The following is a 22,759-nucleotide window of genomic DNA, read 5'->3' as shown; positions in this document are numbered from 1 at the left end:
ATGGACAAACTGCGACTAGCACAGAAGTCCAACAACAAAGCACCGTTCGGGTTCAGATCGGGGAGGCCGTTCCTCCCAATCACGCCTCTCCAGGTATCACTGTCATTGCCCACGTGAGCGTTGAAGTCCCCCAGTAGAACAATGGAGTCCCCAGTTGGAGCACTATCAAGTACTCCTCCCAGGGACTCCAAGAAGGCCGGGTACTCCCCACTGCTGTTCGGCCCGTAGGCACAAACAACAGTGAGAGACCTATCCCCGACCCGAAGGCGCAGGGAAACGACCCTCTCGTTCAACGGGGTGAACTCCAACACATGGCGGCTGAGCTGGGGGGCTATAACCAAGCCCACACCAGCCCGCCGCCTCTCACCCTGGGCAACTCCAGAGTAGTGGAGGGTCCAGCCCCCTTCAAGGAGCTGGGTTCCAGAGCCCAAGCTATGTGTGGAGGTGAGCCCGACTATCTCTAGCCGGTATCTCTCAACCTCACGCACAAGCTCCGGCTCCTTCCCCCCCAGCGAGGTGACATTCCATGTCCCCACTGTGAGGGTTGATGTCCAGGGATTGGGTCGTCGAGGCACCCCGCCACGACTGCTACCCAGCCCACAATGCACTGGCCTGCCATGGTCCTTCCTGCGGGTGGTGGGCCTACTGGAAGGCGGACCCGCGTCGCCGTTTCGGGCTGAGCCCGGCCGGGTCCCACGGGCAAAGACCCGGCCACCAGGCGCTCGCCTACGAGCCCCAACCCCAGGCCTGGCTCCAGGGCGGGGCCCCGGTGACGCCGATCCGGGCGACGTAACGGTCCTTGATATCTTTTTCATCATGGTAGGCTTGTGAACCGCTCTTAGTCTGGCCCGTCACCCAGGACCTGTTTGCCATGGGAGTCCCTACCAGGGGCGAAAGTGCCCCCGACAACATAGCTCCTAGGATCACTCGGGCACACAAACCCCTCCACCACAGTAAGGTGGCGGTTCAAGGAGGGGCGAGTTCAAACAGGTGCAGTTAATACAGGTAATGAGTGGAGAACAGGAGGGCTTCTTAAAGAAGAACTAACAGGTCTGTGAGAGCCGGAAGTCTTACTGGTTGACAGGTGATCAAATATTTATGTCATGCAAAAAAATGCAAATTAATTACTTAAAAATCATACAATGTGATTTTCTGGATTTTTTTTATAGATTCCATCACTCACAGTTGAAGAGTACCTATGATAAAAATTACAGACTTCTACATGCTTTTCAAGTGGGAAAACCTGCAAAATCGGCAGTGTATCAAATACTTGTTCTCCCCACTGTATATCACCAGGGGCGGGAGTGAGGCCTTCCTCCACCCATGTTTCTCGCATTCGACTTGGGGCGGGGGGACCAAGGGGGAGGCTGATGGCCGGACCCGGGCATGGGCTCGCCGTGCTGCCTGGGGGGGGGAGCTCCAGGGGGAGGTGGGAGTGGTGAGAGAATGATTGTCCATGTCTTTGTCAGTGAGTAAATGTTAGTGTCTGTGGGGGTGGGTGCCCTGCGGTGGACTGGCGGCCTGTCCGGGGTGTGCCCCTGCCTCTCTGTAATTAGCTGGGATGGGCTCCAGCAGACCCCGTGAGCCTGCAAATGATCGGGCGGGTATAGAAAATGGATGGATGGATGGGTGTCCGTTGTCTAACTTGTGTTTGGGAATCCTTGCTGTTGGGCGTGTCTGGAGGGCTCCTTGCCGGGTGGGTTCCCTCTCTCCGTGCCCGTCTCCGCTTTCCCCCGCTGCCCTTGCAACTGGGCGCGCTTTTGGCTTTTGGGTTCCCGCTTTCATTGGGGCGGATGCCGGTCTGCTGGCGTCAACAGTCAAGGTGGCCCCGTCTCTCCGGGCAGGCTGGCCTCTTGCCGGGTGGGGGTCAATGGCCTGGAGGGTGTGGACCTCCTTGCCGCATTATCGGCCTATGTCGGGTGGCTGGTGCTCGGCTGGGTCCTGGTCTATCACCGTGGGTTTCCTGGCTGCCTCCTCCCGTGGTCATGGGGGCTCCGCCCGGGGCTTCCCTCTGTCACCTGCTGGGTGGCGGCGGGGCTTGCTGGCAGGGGGTTTCCTCTTGTCCCTCTTCTGGTCCTCCTTGTGGCTGCTGGTGGCCTGGGTTCGGGTTTTTTCCTTGTCGGCTTCTGGTCTCTCGGGTGGCGTGGTTGTGCCCTCCCTCATCCCCTGTAGTTGCAGTTCAGGTAAAACCTTGTTTTCACTTTGCACACACAGTTACACGGACATACACACCTGCTCACTCACCTACATAGTCACTCCACAGTTTTGGGGGACAGATAATCGCAGTAGCCTAGTCTTGATTCAGTTTTAGAGACCTGAAATGGTTGCTGTTTGTGCCTGTTCTCGTGTCTGTTTGTTCGTTTGTTTTCTCTCTTGCAGATTCCAAAGGCTTGTGTGCCTGTTGTGTGTATTCCTGTGTTTCTGTCATTTCAGATTTGCAGCGGATGTCACCCCTCAACACCCCCCCCCCCCCCCCCCCCCTGCATCCCCCTATCCCTCTTACGCATATGTTTAAAAAAAAAGATTAAAGAGATTAAGAAGATTAAAATGCATATATATACGCTTTTTGTTTTGCCAAAATTGGTATTAATCATTAATTTGACTGATTAAAATTGAGTGATTAATTAATTAAGATCTGTAATTAATTAATCTAAATAATCCCTTTTTTTAATCTTACCTAAAAATTGCTGGGAAAAGCCCTCAACTTGAGGTGTTTTCCTTTGAATTCATTACATTATTATGGCAGATCAAAAGACTGATATATAACTACAAAAAAAAGTGACTTTATAAAGTCCTTTTTTTTTTAACAGACTTGAACAGATGCAGTCTTAGCCGTTTACATCCACTTGGCAAGAACATTCGGCAGCCTCTTGGTCGCAGACGTGCGCATGTGCAGGGTGCCCTCCAGTTTAGTTTGGTGAAGAGCGTTGCTGTGGCAACATCATTGCTGCCGTTAGCTGTGGCTGCCCTTGCGACCGAGGGCTTTCCATTTATGTGGTAGGCTAAACTTGATCTGCTTCGGTGGTAAGTCCTTTTGACAAAGAACACATATCACTCTACCTTTATCAATGGTGCCATCGAGACGTTTTAAAAATGTAAATTCCCCATTTACTGGACCTACAACTTTCACATGCTCCTCCATTTTCACTTCTCTGCTACTCACTGTTCCTCCCCAGGCCTATCCAGCTACAATGGGACCCTACCAGCGTATACTAAAAGTCCAGGCTGATCATGCTGAAACGGAGTGACCACTCGGCTATGTACATGGAAAAACTGTGGGTAGTACGGAACCATGTGTTTGAACATAAATGTCCACAAATGCACCAAACACTCTACTTGAGCAATAGATGTAGGTATAGGTAACAGAATATGCCCAGATACCAGATTATGCCCAGTGGGGGGGGGGGGGGGCGGGGGGGCAGAGGAGCTATGCACCATTAACCATCCATCCATTATTTACTGTGACACCTAATTGCACACGCTTATAGGAGTGAGCCTGAGTGTGTGTGGTTGTTTCTTTATTTGTGGCCCAGTGGTGGACTGTTGATTTTTTAAGGGTGCATCTCTGCCTTTTCATGGAGCCGGGATATGCTCCATCACACCCCTTCTACGCTGGATAGGAATATGCACTTATAGATAATAAAAAGTGTAGCAGAAAGAGAGCCGTGGTGGAAACCTCTAGAGACAGGTCATAAATGCATTGACCACAGATTTCACATCAAAATTGGTAACACTGGATAGTGAGATATATCAGCTGTCAAACAGCCGATAAACTCTCTCTGTAGATAATATGGCCGGAACACAGCTTTAGGCTAGTGACAATGCCCCAAAAAATTTGACATACCCCTACCGGGGGTAGAACAAAACCTAACAATGTTTTTCCTCATCTCTAAGGTGTCCCATATATGAAATGGATTCTTAGGTTAAAATATTTTACTGCAAACATTGTTAAATTGATACATATTGTTATGCATCCCAAACCTAAAAAAGAACCAAAATACAGTCTGGCCGTATGGGAGTTAAGATATATAAACTCATGTAGATTAATAACAGAAGCTCTGACAGCTTTGAAACTAGACATAATTGTGGTCAGGAAGTTGCTTTACCTATTAGTAAAACCTGGATGTGAATATCTTGATGTGTGTTACATATAAAGACCTTTGAACACTTTTCCAAAATAAGCGGACATGCAAAAAAAAGAATATCTATGCAGAATGTTCTCATTTACTTTTTAGTTGCCTGGCCAGGAATTGTCATAGAAACACATATCATGGCTTGTTGGAAAGATGGGGTTGTGCTGAATCCAGTGATACCAAATATGTAAAGATACTATGCATAGGCAATGTGGTACATCAATAAATGTATGAGGTGTCCCAAATTAAAGAAAGTGAAAGATTGAAATAATCAAGCCTCCACAGCTGACCAATTCTATATTGCTGCAAACTAAGCAGGTAACTTGCAGATATATATATGATGCATTAAATTAATTATACACTCATATGACACCTTTTATCCATACTTGAGATAACACTTTAATTATGGATACATGTACTGTCATATATGATGGCTTGTTGGAATATGTGGTTATGCTGAATCCAGCAATACCAAATATGTAAATAGCATGCATAATCATCAATCACTAAATATAAAACTGTCCCAAATAAAGGAATATGTTGCATTAAATAGCAATGCAACATATTCTGTACTGTACTGTACTACACTGTACTGTACTGTGTGATATCACCGGGGGATGGGTCTAGCTAATGCAAAAAAAGAATATCTATGCAGAATGTTCTCATTTACATTATAGTTGCCTGGCCAGGAATTGTCATAGAAACACATATCATGGCTTGTTGGAAATATGGGGTTGTACTGAATCCAGTGATACCAAATATGTAAAGATACCATGCATAGGCAGTGTGGTACATCAATCAATGTATGAAGTGTCCAAAATGAAAGAATACCAAAACATTGACATATTCAGTGTCCAGTCCCAAGCCCATAATCAATGGTGAGAATGCGGACCAATTCAATGTTACTGCAACATAAGTCACCTGAGGTAAGCACTACTCTTTATTTATGATACATAAAAAAATATGTATATTTCATTATGGAAACAAATATCCAGTAGACTTAGGTTAAATTGTAATAGAACACCTTTATTAAAATATTTAAATCCACTTGAATTTATTTTTGGTCAAGTCATTACTGCATAATGGAAAATAATTATGTCTTTTCTCTAAACTAGCAGAGGGCAGTAAAGCCTGTATACTGCTTACTTAACTTCCCTGAGTGTGATCTTTGATTAAAGTGTTGTAGTCTATAGTGAGCTAGCTAGCTAGTTAGGCTACTTGGTGGATCCAGCTATAGCTATCTACATCATTGTCTTCATGTATCCAGAGAAAAGGCACCAGTTTGCAACCTTCAAGGATATGAAAACATCAGCAGGAGTTAGTGTATCTAGACAGATTCACATGGATTCAGATGTGCTCTTTCGAGGGTTACTCGCTGTCTCCAAAGAGAGGTGTCCATGGAGACTGTGATGTCTCATGAACTCGCTGCTGTCCCACCCTCTTTGTTTTATGATGATGGAAGCATGAGGAAGACAACAAAAGCTGACCTTACTAAGAAACCGGAGTCAGTCGTTGGAGAGACGCAACAACTGCCCAGTGTTAAAGAACTTTCAGGATATCTCATCGATGGTATGGCTCTTCTGCAGAGTCTCCATGATTCAGGCTTTCAGAAATTCAATGACCTGGGTGAGTGTATCTGGAATAAGATCACAATGTCAATGGGAAAGGAAGGAATCAGCTGTGTTGTTTTAGGGCCTGATTTACTAAAGGTTTGCGTGCGTAAAAACGTGTGCAAACTTGACATCACCCGCAAACCAATATAAAAGCTGATCTACTAACAGCGTGCAAAGAGGACAGCACCTCTCAAATGAGCAAAATAGCACACGCTATTCATTTAGTACTTTTGCCCTGATGAATAATCAATATGGGGCGTACCCACCAGAAAGCGCTAAATACTGGGAGGGGAAAATGCAAATATCTCCATTTACCACACGCAATGAGATTTACCAAGCCCGAAAGTAATTGCGGGGATTGTGATTGCGTCTGTATTTAATACGTTCGAAAGGAAGGTGCTAATCTGCCCAGCTTTACGCACCGATGGCTGCTGTTATTGTGGTGTTGTGCCGTATTCAGTACCCCTGTCGTGAAAAGCACCCCCTCATACACACTCACACAAACACATACTTAGGAGTTTATATTATATATATTTACAAATATTATGGAAGACAACACAGTAAGCAGGCTATTAATTAATGACATCAATAACCATTTACCCAATTTTTGTTATCTGTGACTGTTATTGTGGGAAAGTATGACTATTGTGGAATCCATGAGCGCATTTAAACATGAATCATTAACACAAAACTGGACGCTAAACAGAACGTGACACGGAATGAGAATATAATTTTTGTCATTGTGTGTACGTTGTCATTTGTAGTAAATTAAACATGAGCATTTAGTCCTTTTTGACATTTACTCCTGAATAAGAGATCTGTGGGTAATATATGTCGACGAGGGGGTGCTTTTCACGGCAGGGGTGCTGAATACGGCACAACACCACTAATATCTCTAACTCCAACTCATTTCATTTTTCGCTTGCGAATATCCTGCTTTCCATCCAAACTCTCCATGGCGCAAACCGTAAGACACGCAACACCTCATTTAAATACTGCGGTTTGCGCCTGTTATCAATTGCGCAAGCATTCTTAGTTGATCACCCGCAAAACACACAACAACAGCACGTGCAAACTTTTTCAGTGCACACGCAATTTAGTACTCTTTATTTAGGATCTTAGTAAATCAGGCCCTTAGTGTTTCACATACCTGAGGATCAGTGTGTGGCAGAGTGGAGGAGATGCAGCCACGGGACACAGGTGTGGCCCGTCAACCTCTCCACACTGCCAGCCTTATAAGAGGAGAAGCTGCTGCTGAGACGGGGGTTCAGACTGAAGCTGTTGGAGAGGCTGCTGAAGCACCTGTGTCCTGGGTGTTGGAAATAAAAGGGTTCTGCACAAAACTCCGTGTCCTCCTCTATCCTGTCGGTCGGGCCCTGTAGCACTCGCCCTGCTACACAGTGGGAACAAGGCTGCTCTATGTAGCTTTGTCAGCAATTACATCACTCATACTGGGCAACAGATAATCTTTTCAGAGAACACAGTCATATTGGTAGGTGGCTTTGAAAATGGTGAGGAGGTCAAGAGGGTTAGCAAATCAGGTGTTGACTGCTTGACAGATCTTTACATTGACCAGGAGGTTGTGTGATACCACAAGCAGCTTGTACAGAATTGGAAAGACCACTGCCTTCACAAGACTGAAGACCCATCTGACTGAATTAAAGGAAATGGCCAAGTTTGGACTGTCTGGAAGCCTAGAGGAAGCCTTGCCTTTGGCAAGAAAGTATGCCCTCCTACTGTATGGCCAAAAGAAAAAGGAGACTGGCCGTCCTTGCACCAACCTAGATGAGCTGAGGTACATAGTGGCATCTACCACAGATTTTTCAGCAGCAAATCTACCCCCAACAGAAGATGCCTTCCAGCAACATGTATTAAGAGCCTTATATCAAACAGCAGTGTGGCGTAACAACCACCTGGCCAAGCCTCATCTCTGGAACCCAGTTGGTAGAGAATGGAGGCTCAGACAAGATGGGTCCATTGAACCCGTCATGTGCCAGAATGCACCAGCCCCTTAAGAGGTTTGAGACATCACCCACCTGTAGTGTAAAGATGGAAACTGCAATAATACCAGCAAATGCCAGTGTCTTTCAGTGGGCTAGACTTGCACTGAGTTTTGCTCTTGCTCTTTCCAAGACTGCCCAAATATGACCCATTTTGTCACTGATGATAATGTGGATGAGTGACAGTGATGGCTACCAAAAGCAGCCAATGAAAAACACCAGCCAAAGAGCTGGGGAATTCAGCGTGAGGAGAGGGCTCATTCCTCCTCAGTGTTTTGTTTGATGAACATTTGTTTAATTTGAGACGGTAATTTTATTTGTACTGTGTGAAGTTTAGTTAGTTTTATTAAAATGATCATCAAGGCCAAACTACAATCCTGTCACCTTGTCTCCTGTGTGTGTTATTGCTGAGCCGTAAGCCTTAGCTAGACTCATCCCCCGGTGATGTCACACAGTACAGTACAGTGTAGTACAGTACAGTACAGAATATGTTGCATTGCTATTTAATGCAACATATTCCTTTATTTGGGACAGTTTTATATTTAGTGATTGATGATTATGCATGCTATTTACATATTTGGTATTGCTGGATTCAGCATAACCACATATTCCAACAAGCCATCATATATGACAGTACATGTATCCATAATTAAAGTGTTATCTCAAGTATGGATAAAAGGTGTCATATGAGTGTATAATTAATTTAATGCATCATATATATATTTGCAAGTTACCTGCTTAGTTTGCAGCAATATAGAATTGGTCAGCTGTGGAGGCTTGATTATTTCAATCTTTCACTTTCTTTAATTTGGGACACCTCATACATTTATTGATGTACCACATTGCCTATGCATGGTATCTTTACATATTTGGTATCACTGGATTCAGCACAACCCCATCTTTCCAACAAGCCATGATATGTGTTTCTATGACAATTCCTGGCCAGGCAACTAAAAAGTAAATGAGAACATTCTGCATAGATATTCTTTTTTTGCATGTCCGCTTATTTTGGAAAAGTATTCAAAGGTCTTTATATGTAACACACATCAAGATATTCAAATCCAGGTTTTTCTAATAGGTAAAGCAACTTCCTGACCACAATTATGTCAAGTTTCAAAGCTGTCAGAGCTTCTGTTATTAATCTACATGAGTTTATATATCTTAACTCCCATACGGCCAGACTGTATTTTGGTTCTTTTTTAGGTTTGGGATGCATAACAATATGTATCAATTTAACAATGTTTGCAGTAAAATATTTTAACCTAAGAATCCATTCCATATATGGGACACCTTAGAGATGAGGAAAAACATTGTTAGGTTTTGTTCTACCCCCGGTAGGGGTATCTCGAAAACTAAAGCCCTTTTGGACAGTTTGTCACTAGCCTACTTATATTTCAATGTCTGCGACACAGATGAGTTCAATCACAGAAATTCGGTAACACTTTATAATAACTACACACTATTAAGCATTAGTTAAGCATTAGTTAAGCATCAGTAAAATGCTTTATTGATCATGAATTCATCATTAGTAAAACAATATTCATACATTACTAAGCATTAATAAACAGTTATAAACCTTACAACTATACACTATTAACCATTAGTTAAGCATCAGTAAAATGCTTTATTGATCATGAATTCATCATTAGTAAAACAATATTCATACATTACTAAGCATTAATAAACACAGTTATAAACCTTACAACTATACACTATTAAGCATTAGTATGATGCTTAATTGATCATGAATTTATCATTTGTATAGCTGGATTCTCATACTTTGTAAATGATAGGTTAACCATTTATAAATAAGTATTATATGTCTGTTAATGGTTCATAAGATCATTTAGAATGTCTAAGTAAATTATATACGAACCATTTGTATGTATATTTATGCATACATTTGTACACGGTTAGTGTTAATACATGTTTTATAAACACTTTTTCATACTCAATGAACGATTTATTAAGGTGGTTACTACTCATTAATGGTTTCACGAGAGCCCATCTAAAGTGAGGACTATCTATGCCTTATAGGGCATTTATAAATGAGATAGAAGCAGTGATATAGAAAATGTCAATTTTTAGTTCAAATGAACAGTAACACTTTATGCCCTTGCAGTTTCAAAACAAAATAAACATTTTTGTACTTAATGAAAATTATAAACAATCTGCAATCTTATAAACATGAAATGAAAATAAAATAAACATTCTTGTAGTGTAAACAAAGTGCCAAAAATAACATTAAATAAAATCTTTATAAAAAAAAGAAAAATCTGAGCAGGTGTGAAAACCTAATAATTCACCTCTCCTAAAAAATTACAGAAGTAACTAGTAATTAAAACATTGTTTTTAAACAACTGAACAGGTGTCAAAACCTCCCTAGATCACCTGTCCTACATACACTATGCCAGGGGTCCTCAAACTACGGCCCGCGGGCCGGATACGGCCCACCTCCACATTTGACCCGGCCCCCTGAACAGTGCGCAAAAAAAAAATAAAAAAAATGCCAGAGTGGTGTAGAAAGAGAGTGGTGACACTAGCGTTGACTCCCATTGTAACGATGGAAATGCGGAAGTGCTCATTCTATCTCAATGGGTAGTTCCACTCATAGGAGCAATGTTTGAAACTGCAGCCCATACTGTAAGATAGGCACGCGCTTTTTTTATTATTATTATTTCGTTTATTTCGGCATGTTTATATAGACACATTTCATCTCCAGAACATTATACATTGCATACTCAGCACATGACGAAAAGGGTACGGGAGAAGCTGACGCTTATCAAAGTCCTGCCCCGTTCTATGTAAGATTCATGATCACATCAACAACAGAATTCAGTAAGATACATAGTTTACCACATAGCAATTTGTCTAATTTCATCCTTCACAGTCCAGATAGCATGTATGTTTGTACACGTGTCCAGTCCACTCATCCTGATCACCGTTCCTGTGATTTACTACTGTGTCCACTGTACAGTTATTTTTATGTCCAAGTCTCTTTTTGCATGCAATCCACTTTGCAATGGAGGTGCGTGTGTCAATGCAGATTTTGATTAGTCGCCGTCCTCTGGCTCTCTAGCCGCCACAGCCTTTGCCCCCTCCGCTCGTACTGACTTCATCTCCTCACGAGCTTTGGACACATCCGACCATACACTGGTCAGTCTCCCCTGGATGTCAGAGAGGCCAGAGAGCAGCTTTGCCTGATCAGCTCTCACTTTTCTCAACTTTTGTAGCATCCAGACCCCGCCAAGCCCTAGGATCACCAGGCCCACCGTCATGCCCGTGAATATATAGACGTCCTCCACGTCTTCCATATCCAGCACCCCAAGACACACCACTTTCCATTTATTCCAACTGTCCATAGTGTACCCCGCCAAGAATGTCCCATCTCGCTTTGCGGCGAGATCAAAGCGTGTCGCCACTCTCTTTATACACCACCCTGACTACGACCTCACTTTGTTTGCCGTTTGCCCCAGTATAGAACGTGAGCCCCCCAGAACGAATAATGGCAAAAAGGTTGGGTAAGAGAAAAATTGATTCAGAATGCAGGGTATTTAACCCGCAGTGGACACACGATTATTTTTTTGTTCAATGCAAAGAAAAGGCTGTTTGCCTCATCTGTCAAGAGGCGGTGGCGGTATTCAAAGAATACAATCTGCGCCGACATTATGAATCCCGTCACAAAGAAAAGTATGATAGCTTGCAAGGCCAAATGAGAGAAACCAAACTTGCAAAGCTAAAAAGTGGACTGTTAGCTCAGCAGACTACATTTGTACGACAAGTTCAGCAGAACCAAGCGGCAGTTCGGGCCAGTTTCCGTGTTGCTCAGCTGATCGCAAGCGGCGGCAAACCTTTCACTGAGGGGGAGTTTGTCAAGAAGTGTTTGAATGTTGTCGTGGAGGAGATGTGCCCCGAAAAGAAAGATGTGTTTAATGCTGTGAGTCTGTCGGCGTGTACAGTTACCAGACGTGTTGAAGAAATGGGTGATAATGTATATGCCCAGCTGCAGCAAAAGACAAAACAATGAGTTTTTTTCTTTAGCACTGGATGAGAGCACGGACGTGCAGGACACCGCGCAGCTTCTTATTTTTATTCGTGGAGTTAACACAAAGTTTCAAATGTGCGAGGAGCTGGCAGCCCTACAGAGTATGAAAGGCACTACGACGGGGAAGGATATTTTTGCCAAAGTGTGTCAAACCATGGAACAGTTGGATCTGGACTGGGCAAAGCTTGCCAGCATCACCACTGACGGGGCCCCAGGTATGGTCGGCGCGACGCGGGGTCTAATAGGGCGAGTGAACCGGGAGATGGAAGAGCGGGGTCTCCCCGCACCGCTACAGGTACACTGCCTAATCCACCAGCAAGCACTGTGCTGCAAAGTGCTAAAATGGGATTCCGTAATGAAGATTGTGGTGTCATGCGTAAACGCCATCAGAGCAAATGCACTTAAACACAGGCAGTTCCAACGAATCCTGTCTGAACTGGAGTCTGCGTACGGATCCGATGGCTGAGCCGCGGCAAAGTTCTGAGGCGTTTTTATGAGCTGCTACCCGAAATTAACAATTTTCTTCAATCAAAAGGCAAAACGGTCCCAGAGCTGAGCGACCCAGTGTGGAAATGGCACCTCGCATTCTTAACAGATGTGACAGAAATGCTAAATGGGCTTAACTTGCAGCTACAAGGCCAGGGGAAACTCATTAGCAACATGTATTCCCACATAAAGGCATTTGAAGTGAAACTGGCGCTGGTTTTGGAACAAGTGAAAAAGTGTAACTTCGCCCATCTCCCTGCTACCCAAAGCCTTTCTGCAGAGAAGCCAGCGGTCCCTTTCCCAGCTGCAAAGTGCGTGGAAGCACTGGAAATGGTGACGGCAGAGTTCGGTGTGCGGTTCCGCGAACTACATGTTCATGCCAAAAAAATCCGTCTCTTTCAGAACCCCTTTCTTGCCGTCGTCAATGAAGCCGAGCCTTCTTACCAGTTTGAGCTGGCCGAGCTACAGACCTGTGATGCTGTGAAAGACGAATTCAAGCCTAACGATCTCATTGGATTCTATGCCGCCCTCCCTGACACCTACCCGAACATAAAAAAACGGGCAATGAAGATGTCCACGGTTTTTGGCAGCACGTATATCTGCGAGCAAACCTTTTCACGCATGAAACTCCTGAAATCTCCGACGAGATCAAGATTGACAGATCAACATCTGCATCAGAGTTTGCGACTGGCTGTGACTAGCATGGAACCCGACATCCAACTCCTCACCAGCCAGATGCAAGCACAAAGTTCACACTGATGAACACAGCTACAGTACAGGTAAGCTCACTTTTTTTCTAATAAAGGTTAATAATAATAATAAAATCTATTTTAGCCTACTCTACTGGGATAAAATCCATCTCCACAACCATACTAGTATTGTTGAAATGTATTGTGCTGTGTAGGTGCTGCATTACTTTAGTTTGGTTTCTAAGCCTGCTTACTTTGTGGTTTTCAGAGGGAAGTTGATGAGAGAGAGCCTGCAGTGGTGTCTACTGGGCGAGCCTACAACACTGGATAATAAATTAAAGAACACAATAACTTTGGGAGAGACTGCTCATATGAGTGATTTAATTCTGCTCTTATCAAAAGATTGTGCACGGCACAACAGAAACTTTTTTTCTGTGAACCCAGAGAGGGTTGTTTTGTTTGGTTACTATTGATTCCATAAATAGGCCTACTGTTATATATTTTCTGTGAAAAATATTTCCTTACTTTTTCTGTGAAGAACCCAGAGAGGGTTATTTGATTTTTATTTATTTCATAAATAGTGTTATTATACATTTCCTGACATTTTTTCTCAGAAATGGTTATTAATGTGTGGTTTTATTATGGAAACAATAAATGTTTAATGTAGGCACCCCTGCGATCATCACACTTTTCTTGTTACAAGCTGACCCCGGCCCCCCATCAGAGGTGGGAAAAGTTATGTGGCCCTCACTGGAAAAAGGTTGAGGACCCCTGCACTATACCAACAGTGTATGCCAGCTGTACTGTACTGGTCAATAAGGTTGATTTTTGTTCAGTGTCACAAGAGTGATATACAGGACTGTCCCAGAAAATTAGAATATTGTGATTTTCTGTAATGCAATTACAAAAACAGAAATGTCATACATTCTGGATTCATTACAAATCAACTGAAATATTGCAAGCCTTTTCATTATTTTAATATTGCTGATCATGGCTTACAGCTTAAGAAAACTCAAATATCAAATATCCTATCTCAAAAAATTAGAATATTCTGGGAATCTTAATCTGTAACTTTATCACAATATTCAAATTTTCTGAGACAGTCCTGTATATCACTCTTTGTTGTGACAGTGAACAAAAAACAATCAACCTTATTGACCAGTACAGTATAGCTGGCATACAGTATGTACACTGAATTTGTACTGTTAACCACCCTCCCCAATCTAACTACTTGTACTTTCTAGAAATGTCATGAATTAACCTGCCAAATGCGCCATCACGGTGTTTCTTTGCAAGTCATTCATTCCACTCAATCACTGCAAGATGGTCAGAAAGCAAAGTCTCAGTACGATTGCCCCTGAGCCTCCAGATCTGCTCCTTGTAGGATCTCCAGGCCCTCTCGATGTGCTGAGTATGGGCACCAGTGTGTGGATCTACATACCACCTGCTGTGGTTGACAGTGTGGTGATCATAGCCTAGTGCAGGGAGTACACGGTAGGCACGCCATTCGTCGCTGACAACTGATGAGCCAACCTTTACATGCTGAGCAATCAAGGGGACTAGATGGCCTCGAGTTCTTCTCTCTACCAGTCGTAGAATTGGCTTTGTAGAGGTTTGTTGTTGAGCGTGCTTCACACCCAGCATCCCAAAGACCCACTTTTTTCTTTTCCAGCCACCAGCCATTCTTCCTCTCCCATACTGATGCAGGAAAAAAAAAAAAACAAACATGTACACAGATACAGTATGAACAAATACATTAGTTGACTGTATTTCACAATTATGTGAATTAACTATTACGATAACGCACCTTTCTTTTGTGCCGAAAATGGCTCTCATCAATTACAACAAACTCCCTTCTTCCACCAATCTGCTGGCCTGTACGCCTTCTCATTCTTTCAACTGCAGTGACACAGACGTTCCTTATTCTTTTTGCCATTTTACTTAAAGTAGTTGAACTGCCTGCAATGGTGTCCTCCATCATGTCTATCTGCCGCAGGCGTAGACCCTGAGAAAATCTTCAAAGACAAAAAGAAATAATGTTTATTGTTAACATGTAAAGAGACTCAACAATGGTAAGGGATGGCAGGCAGACACAACAGGGCAAAGTTCAGGGTGTTTTATTCTCAGGTACAAAAGTGGCAATTTACTTGGGGCGGTCCCAACATGCCAGTGGGGAAAACAAAACGTACATCATTAATCCCAAAATACAAATTAACAGTGTATGATGAATTAATCCAAAAACATACAAACAAGCTAATTAATTAATTAATCAATTAAACAAACAAAGAAAATGCAAAATCCATGGTCATATGAAAAGTTAAACTTCACCTTGAAAACATGCAAAACAGCTCCTCACAGCAACAGCAGGGCCAAAAGAATGAATTTAGGGTTTCACCTACTTTTAAACCCAAGCCTTCTTCAAGACTCCACCCACCCGGCATAAACCATTACAGTATTTAAAACTTAACAAACCTGTACCTTTAATCAGGGTCCTCCCCTCTTTTAACAAATCAATCATTCCCAATCTATATTTTGTAATGTCATTTTTAACAGCATTTATTTACCATAACACCCAAAAAGGAACATTTAATTTGGTTTAATCCACCTGAACTCCTCCCTGATGCAGGTGGAATCAATCAGCAGCAATCAAGTGAGGGCTACAGTGACTATGGGCTCCCCATGGTCAAAATGTATTTCTTTTTTGGTCAAAAAGTGAATTTCCTTACAGGTGTTTTTGGACTGTATTTATCTTTGTGAGCTACTCTTTGTTCTATGGCCTCTGATGTAATCGGGTAGATTCAAGTGGACATATAGAGGGTGAGTAACACACAGCGGTGTCCGGGAGTGTGTATGAGTGAATTAAGGAGAGTAAACATGCCTTTACATTATATTATGTCATTTGGCAGATGATTGTATCCAAAGTGACTTGCAATATCATATTTGAGCCCCGTGTAGCGAAGAAGGGGCAAGGCGACCTGCACTAGTGGAGGAGCGGAGGGAGCGGTGCAAGTTCTGGAGTCTGACCATAGACTGCATGTATGGAGGAGGAATCAGGTGTACTGCCATGTACTGTAGGCTAGCACCAATGTCTTGAATTTGATGCATGCATAAGAACCTTTCGGTAAAAGTGAGCTGCAAGTATGTGCATGGATTTCAGTAACTCAACCTAATCAAAATAACTGACAAAACATTCTATGCATGATTTTGCATTTTGTATATTTTATGAGACTGGCAATGTAGTGAGCCTATGATATGTGTTTAATGTTAGGCTATTACTTGCTTACCTGTACATGAATTCCATCCATTTACATATGGAGATCTTCGAACGACTGAAGATAGACTTGTGTCTGACCAAAATTTGTTTCGGCCTGTGTGCTCCTTGTCGACAAACCCTAAAAGAACATAAAACATTTTTTTTAAATAAAGGAAATACCAACATCCCCCACACCATGTAGGGAGTAAGGAGTTAACGTTACTGCAACTAAACTTTGTTTTGCTCTAAATCACTGGTTCTCAAACTTTCACGTCAAGGACCCCTAAACTCACACAAATTAGACCACAGATTCACATCTGATACCATTTCTGTGTTATTACATGGAGTGTAAGAAACCCATGGCCAGAATTGCCATACATTCTGTCATCTACGGATGGAATAATTACTTTTTTTGAGTAACTACCCCAACGATGGTTACTATACTAGTAAGGACGTGAAAATAACAGACTTCTTCAAAGGATTAACAGACCTAATATATGAATATAAAAAAAATATAAAATATTCTTACCAAGCATACTGATCTCGACTGTTCACTCTCTTCTTCAATTCCATTTTCTGATGGCATATTCTGCATTTAATTTTTCTTTTGATCAGTTTCTTCTTCTGAAGCCACTTTATCAGCTTCAGGGATTTTTTTTGTGAAGTGTCCTTGGAAATAAGATTCTTTAATTTTCTGAATCTGCTCATCGTTTGCCAAATTTGAGGTTTTTCCACGGCCTGTTGATAAAGTAACTACTAACTGCCTTCTGTGTAGTCCGCTACATGAAACGATTGAAAAACCCGGGTTTTTTGAGCGCCCAGAACCGCGGAGGATTATGGGTATTGTAGGACTTCGCGTTCAGGACACTACTGCGCATGCTCCACACTCGCAGAGCAAACACGTTGCTGTTTCAAACAACCACGCGGATTGCAGAGGTGCTGGAGGTGATGGAAAACTCGGCGCCAACTCGAAAAGGCGTGCGGAGACGGGCACAAAAAAATGTGGAGCCAGATACCGAAGACATGCCCGTGGATTTAACAAGTGGTGAGTAACTTGTTTCATTTCGATGTCACCATGTACAGCAGAGGTGGGTAGTAACGAGTTACATTTACTCCGTTACATTTACTTGAGTAAGTTTGGGGAAATCTTGTACTTTTAGGAGTAGTTTTGAATCACTATAATTTTTACTTTTACTTGAGTAGATTTGTGAATGAGAAACTGTACTCTTACTCCGCTACATTAAGCTACATTGAGCTCGTTACTTTTCTTTTATCCCCTCCGCCTACGCGTCAATCATTGAAGGCTGATTTATGGTTCCGCGTTACACCAACGCAGAGCCTACGGCGTAGGGTACGCGGCGACGCGCAAACGAGTAGTTTTTTCACCAAGTACTTTTTTACTTTTACTCAAGTAATTATTTGGATGACACCTTTTACTTGTACTTGAGTCATATTATTCTGAAGTAACAGTACTTTTACTTGAGTACAATTTTTGGCTACTCTACCCACCTCTGATGTACAGTTACGTTAGGTGTGTGTGTGTGTGTGTGTGTGTGTGTGTGTGTGTGTGCGCGCGCCCGCGTGTGATGGTTAACTCCATAGACATATATAAAGGCTAGATGACTCGTCTGCGCTGCTGCCAATGGAGAGCGACGTCGTCACACGGCGGCCATCTTGCCACAGGAGACTCGCTCACTCATAACATTGTGTTTAATGGTGCATGTACTGCTTAAACAACCTTAACTTGCTCCATTCTCAACAGATTTTCAAACTGTGTGGTTTTTTATGAACGTCAGAGATGTAGTTATGACACTGCATACTTGTGAATAATTATAAACATTGAAAAACATACTTTTATATGAAAATAACCAGAAACAGATAGCTATGACATGGTATTTATATTAAATCAATATTTCTATAGTATTCTTAGTAATATTTACATTATAACATATATACATATATATTATTACCATATAATGTGTGTGTGTGTGTGTGTGTATATATATATATATATATATATATATATATATATATATATATATATATTATTACATTATAACATGTATGTATATGACATTATAACATGTTTATATATTATTACATTATGATGTATTTATATCATGCCATTATAACATGTGTGTACACATGTTATAATGGCATGATATAAATACATCATAATGTAATAATATATAAACATGTTATAAGGTAATAATATATGTTATAATGTAAATATAAATATTACTAAGAATACTATAGAAATATTGATTTAATATAAATACCATGTCATAGCTATCTGTTTCTGGTTATTTTCATATAAAAGTACGTTTTTCAATATTTATAATTATTCACAAGTATGCAGTGTCATAACTACATCTCTGACGTTCATAACAAACTAACCTGTTTGAAAATCTGTTGAAAATTGAGCAAGTTAAGGTTGTTTAAGCAGTACATGCACCATTAAACACAATTTTATGAGTGAGCGAGTCTCCTGTGGCAAGATGGCCGCCGTGTGACGACGTCGCAGCAGCGCGGACGAGTCATCTAGCCTTTATATATGTCTATGGTTAATTCATTCATCCGATAAAGACGATAGATTCATTCAATAATGAATTTTACTTTCTATTAGATGTGCCCATGGCCCCGACTAAACGACTGGCAGAAAAAAAAAATGGAACATGAGTTGGAAATGTGGCAAACTGAAGGCAGAGTGGCAGGAGAAGATAAATGAGTTAAGAGAGGAGAGAGATTATTTGAAGGAACAGTTGGCTGCAGGTAAGTCAGAAGGTTTACATGCGGCAGTTCAATCGGGTTTCTTATCGTATAAGACATCGTTTTGACTTTAAAACTGCATGCAAACACCTGAACCCCATCTATTTCGGACCTATGTCGGACATTTATTAATGGGGTTGCAGCACCTAGATAACCCGTTCACAGTCGGAATGTTAACGCCATGTTAACAGGGGATCGGATATTGCAGTCTGCGTATGCTCGATAATTTCCTTATTATATTTTATATTATCTATTATATTTTATATTATAATATAACAGTTTGACGGTTATTAGAGAGAGTTGATTCGAGTTAAGTTGTGCATCACTGACATAACTGGTCCACCACAACTCAGATAAACTCAATTAATGCATTCACTAAATAAATGCATGCAAAACAAGCTTAAAAATGTGTGATTCCTTATGTTTGAATTTGTATCTGTTTTAACAGCTCTTAAAAAAGATGGCACAGCATCCACCTCCACCCTGGACACAACATCCACCTCCACAACCCGTTTGTCTTCACATTCTTCTGACATCTCAATGGAATCCTCCTCTGAGAGCACCTCTGACTCCTCCTTCGACACGTCCTCATCAGAGGACAAGAAGAAGAAGAGGAGGAAGAAGAAGGGGAAAGGGGAAAAGAAGCGGAAGAAGTCAAAGAAAATGAACACAAAGACACGTCAGAGAGGTAAAAACAGATGAAAAATTCTAGATCTGTATACAAAAATGAACATATGCAGGTATCATTTGACTGGAGATGTTTTGATATACTACTTGGTACTGGTCTATTTCTGCCAATAAAGGATATTTTCTGATGCCCAGCCCTAGATTGCCTTTGCGATTGTTAGTTCTGCTAAGTTGTACTGTAACAAATCACATTATGGACAGAGAGGAGTTACCTGGGAAAATCATGTGCATGTAGCTGTGTATGAGTTGAAAACATTCTGGTCTCGCATCAGAGTTGCTGCCCATTGCAATAGACTAACAATATGTGTGGGTAACCAACACGGCCCTTCGCATGTGTTTACACCAGTGGTTCTCAAACTTGTTCATGTCAAGGACCCCCAATTGATATATATTTCAAAATTTTTAGAAAATAGCTGATCTACAAGCTCATAGATTGTAGATCATCTATTTTTGAATTAAGTGTAAAATAAGTTTAAAGTGGTTTAAACAGATTTTGATGCTATATTAACTCATGTATCTTGAGGCAACCTTTATCTTGGGAACTTAAGACCATGAATGAAAAATTGTAGTTTTCTTATTTTATATTTTACTTTACTTATTTTTGTTTATTATTTCATGTTTTTTCTTGTTCATGCAATTATTTCCAAGTTAAATTGTCCCAAGCATAGCCGATGACAACAAAATGCATCCATGCAGCAATGCATAGCCAATAGGCTGGTTGCCAACTGATATTTTCTCCATGCAATTGTATCGCTTGTAATGGGCAGCAACTGTCATAATGTAGATTCAAACTAAATGTGTGTTTGTGTGTAGGTGAGTTTATGTGTGTGTAAACTAGGGCTGTCAGCGTTAACGCGTTAATCGCGATTAGATTAATGCAATCCATAATGCGTTATTTTTTTTTAATCGCATTTTAATCGCAAACCTTTTTGTCCCTTCTACTCACCCGTAGTCGACTATTCTGTAATGATCCAGAAGAGGGCGGTAATGCACCGGAAAAAACTGGATGCCAACCGCCAATAAACCTCAAGAAGAAGAAGACTCCTCTGTAGCGCCATGTTTGCTGTTTCCTAAAGTAAACTTCCACCACCACCAACTACAAAGAGACGCCAAACTGAACCACTACCCGTGGATAGAAACAGAAAACGTGTGTTCGCCGAGAAGTGGCTGCATGATGTTACGCGGCGACGCGCACCGTACGTTCGCGCTCCCGCGTATCCTACCCCGTAAGCTCTGCGTTGGTGCAACGCGGAACCATAAATCAGCCAGCGTCCGTCACTGCATGCAGCAGTTACCTGCAAGACGCTGCTCTGATTATGGCTCAAAGTTTATGAAAACCCCAAATAAAAAATAAATTAGAGAATATTTTATGAAATCAATAAACAATTCCATCATCAAAATTATAACAAATAAAGGTTCAACATATCTTGCTTTGAATGTAATAAGACTAGGTAATATATTAGTTTCACCTTTTAAGTTGAATTATTGAAATAGATTAACTTTTACACCATATTCTAGTTGAATTATTGAAATAAATTAACTTTTACACCATATTCTAGTTGAATTATTGAAATAAATAAACTTTTACACCATATTCTAGTTGAATTATTGAAATAGATTAACTTTTACACCATATTCTAGTTGAATTATTGAAATAAATTAACTGTTACACCATATTCTAGTTGAATTATTGAAATAAATTAACTTTGTAAAGGACCATATTGAGCCATTCATCTTTATAAGTGAATAAATATCGTTTTGCCTATAACTTATTCCTGCATCCCTCTTTTATCGATCCGGCGAGAGGGGTCACCGCGTTTTTGGAGGCCCAAGTCACATATCCAGGGGCTCCTCTGAGCACCAGACCAAAATAATTATGTGCAGCCCTGTCTATATGGCACTTTGTTTAATTTGAAAAACTGTATTTGAAGTAGACAGTGTTTTAAGTTGGTCTACATGGCACTTTTTTGAAAGAAAATACAAAAGGTCAAAAAGGAAATTCTTTCTTTGTGTTCATTTGATTCCCAATTAAGACACAATGGTAAGAAATGATTTACATTATGGGCTTAAAACTGCCTTGAAATGCGAAATAACAGAATTTTAAACATGCAATTCAAAATGCGATTAATCGCGATTAACTTTTGAAATTCTGCGATTAATCGCGATTAAAAAAAATAATCGTTTGACAGCCCTAGTGTAAACCTTAATGTGGATTAAACTAATTCTATGTTCTCTCAATTGCAGCCCAAAATCCAAACCAGGTGGTGGCCCGGTACACAAAAATACTTAAACTCTTCAATAAAGGAGGGACCATGTCTGCTGCTTTCAGTCGGGCCAGCGTGGACCGCAACACGGTGGTGGCCAATGCTCCAATCGCAGAGCTGTTCATTGCTGCGCCTAGCAAGTACAACGAATTGATTGAGGACTACAATGTTCGACGGGCGAAACTCTCTGCGTTTGCTATACAATGTGAGGCTGCAATTAAGCAGGACCCAGACATACAGGGTGCAATCCAAGCCTATAAGGCTTCTGGAAAGCTGCTGCCCATCTCAAAGAAGGGAGCTTTGGTGCTGGGGTAGGAGAGTAGGGGAGGTGTTCTAGGAAGGTTTTGACACCTGCTCAGTAGTTTAAAAACTATGGAGCCAAATCAAGGCCAACATTTTTGCTAATTTGAAAATAAAATTTGAACCTGAAAATTCTTTTTTAGAGTTTACATTTTTATTTTCAGTATCAGATCTTTTTTTCAGTTTCACTTTTTTTTTTTTTTTTTTTACAGTTTCAGGCTTTTGGCCCCGATCTGGCGTAGGGGGTGTGGCATCATGAGTGACGGCAGAACAGAGAAGGCGGGGGACGTTCCTCAGTCATGTTGCCTTCAGGAAACGTAGGTTGCAGAAGTTATCAGTAAAAGTATGATTCAACACTGTATATACACCATATTCACGTGATTGGCAGTGGAAAAAACGGATACTAGTGACACATTTCTGTTTTAAAAGCCGTTTTAGACTGTACTTGGTAGTATGTGGAAGTGGGAAATGTCAAACTTTTGGCTGTTGAACTGTACAGTCTGGCATAGTTTATTGCTTT

At 41.5% G+C, this 22,759-nt stretch overlaps 1 protein-coding gene across 1 annotated transcript; it reads left to right on the top strand.

Annotated features, from left to right (window-relative positions):
• The first annotated feature begins 18,894 nt into the window (after positions 1 to 18,894).
• On the top strand, positions 18,895 to 22,254 carry LOC133463334 (coiled-coil domain-containing protein 106-like). The gene is made up of 3 exons (XM_061745221.1): positions 18,895 to 18,991; positions 19,437 to 19,676; positions 21,920 to 22,254. The coding sequence occupies exons 1-3, from the start codon at positions 18,895 to 18,897 to the stop codon at positions 22,252 to 22,254; spliced, it is 672 nt and encodes a 223-aa protein (XP_061601205.1).
• Positions 22,255 to 22,759: the final 505 nt, after the last annotated feature.

The sequence above is a fragment of the Cololabis saira genome, chromosome 1, assembly GCF_033807715.1.
Source record: "Cololabis saira isolate AMF1-May2022 chromosome 1, fColSai1.1, whole genome shotgun sequence".
Lineage (NCBI taxonomy): Eukaryota > Metazoa > Chordata > Actinopteri > Beloniformes > Belonidae > Cololabis > Cololabis saira.
Note: the sequence above shows the minus strand (reverse complement) of the source record. Positions and strands in the feature narration are given on the sequence as shown.

Excerpts from the sequence above, each read along its gene's own strand:
- LOC133463334 (XM_061745221.1), top strand. The coding sequence starts at position 18,895 with ATGAGTTGGAAATGTGGCAAACTGAAGGCAGAGTGGCAGGAGAAGATA. Across the intron at positions 18,992-19,436 it reads GAAGGAACAGTTGGCTGCAG|CTCTTAAAAAAGATGGCACA; the intron begins GTAAGTCAGAAG and ends CTGTTTTAACAG. Across the intron at positions 19,677-21,919 it reads CACAAAGACACGTCAGAGAG|CCCAAAATCCAAACCAGGTG; the intron begins GTAAAAACAGAT and ends TCTCAATTGCAG.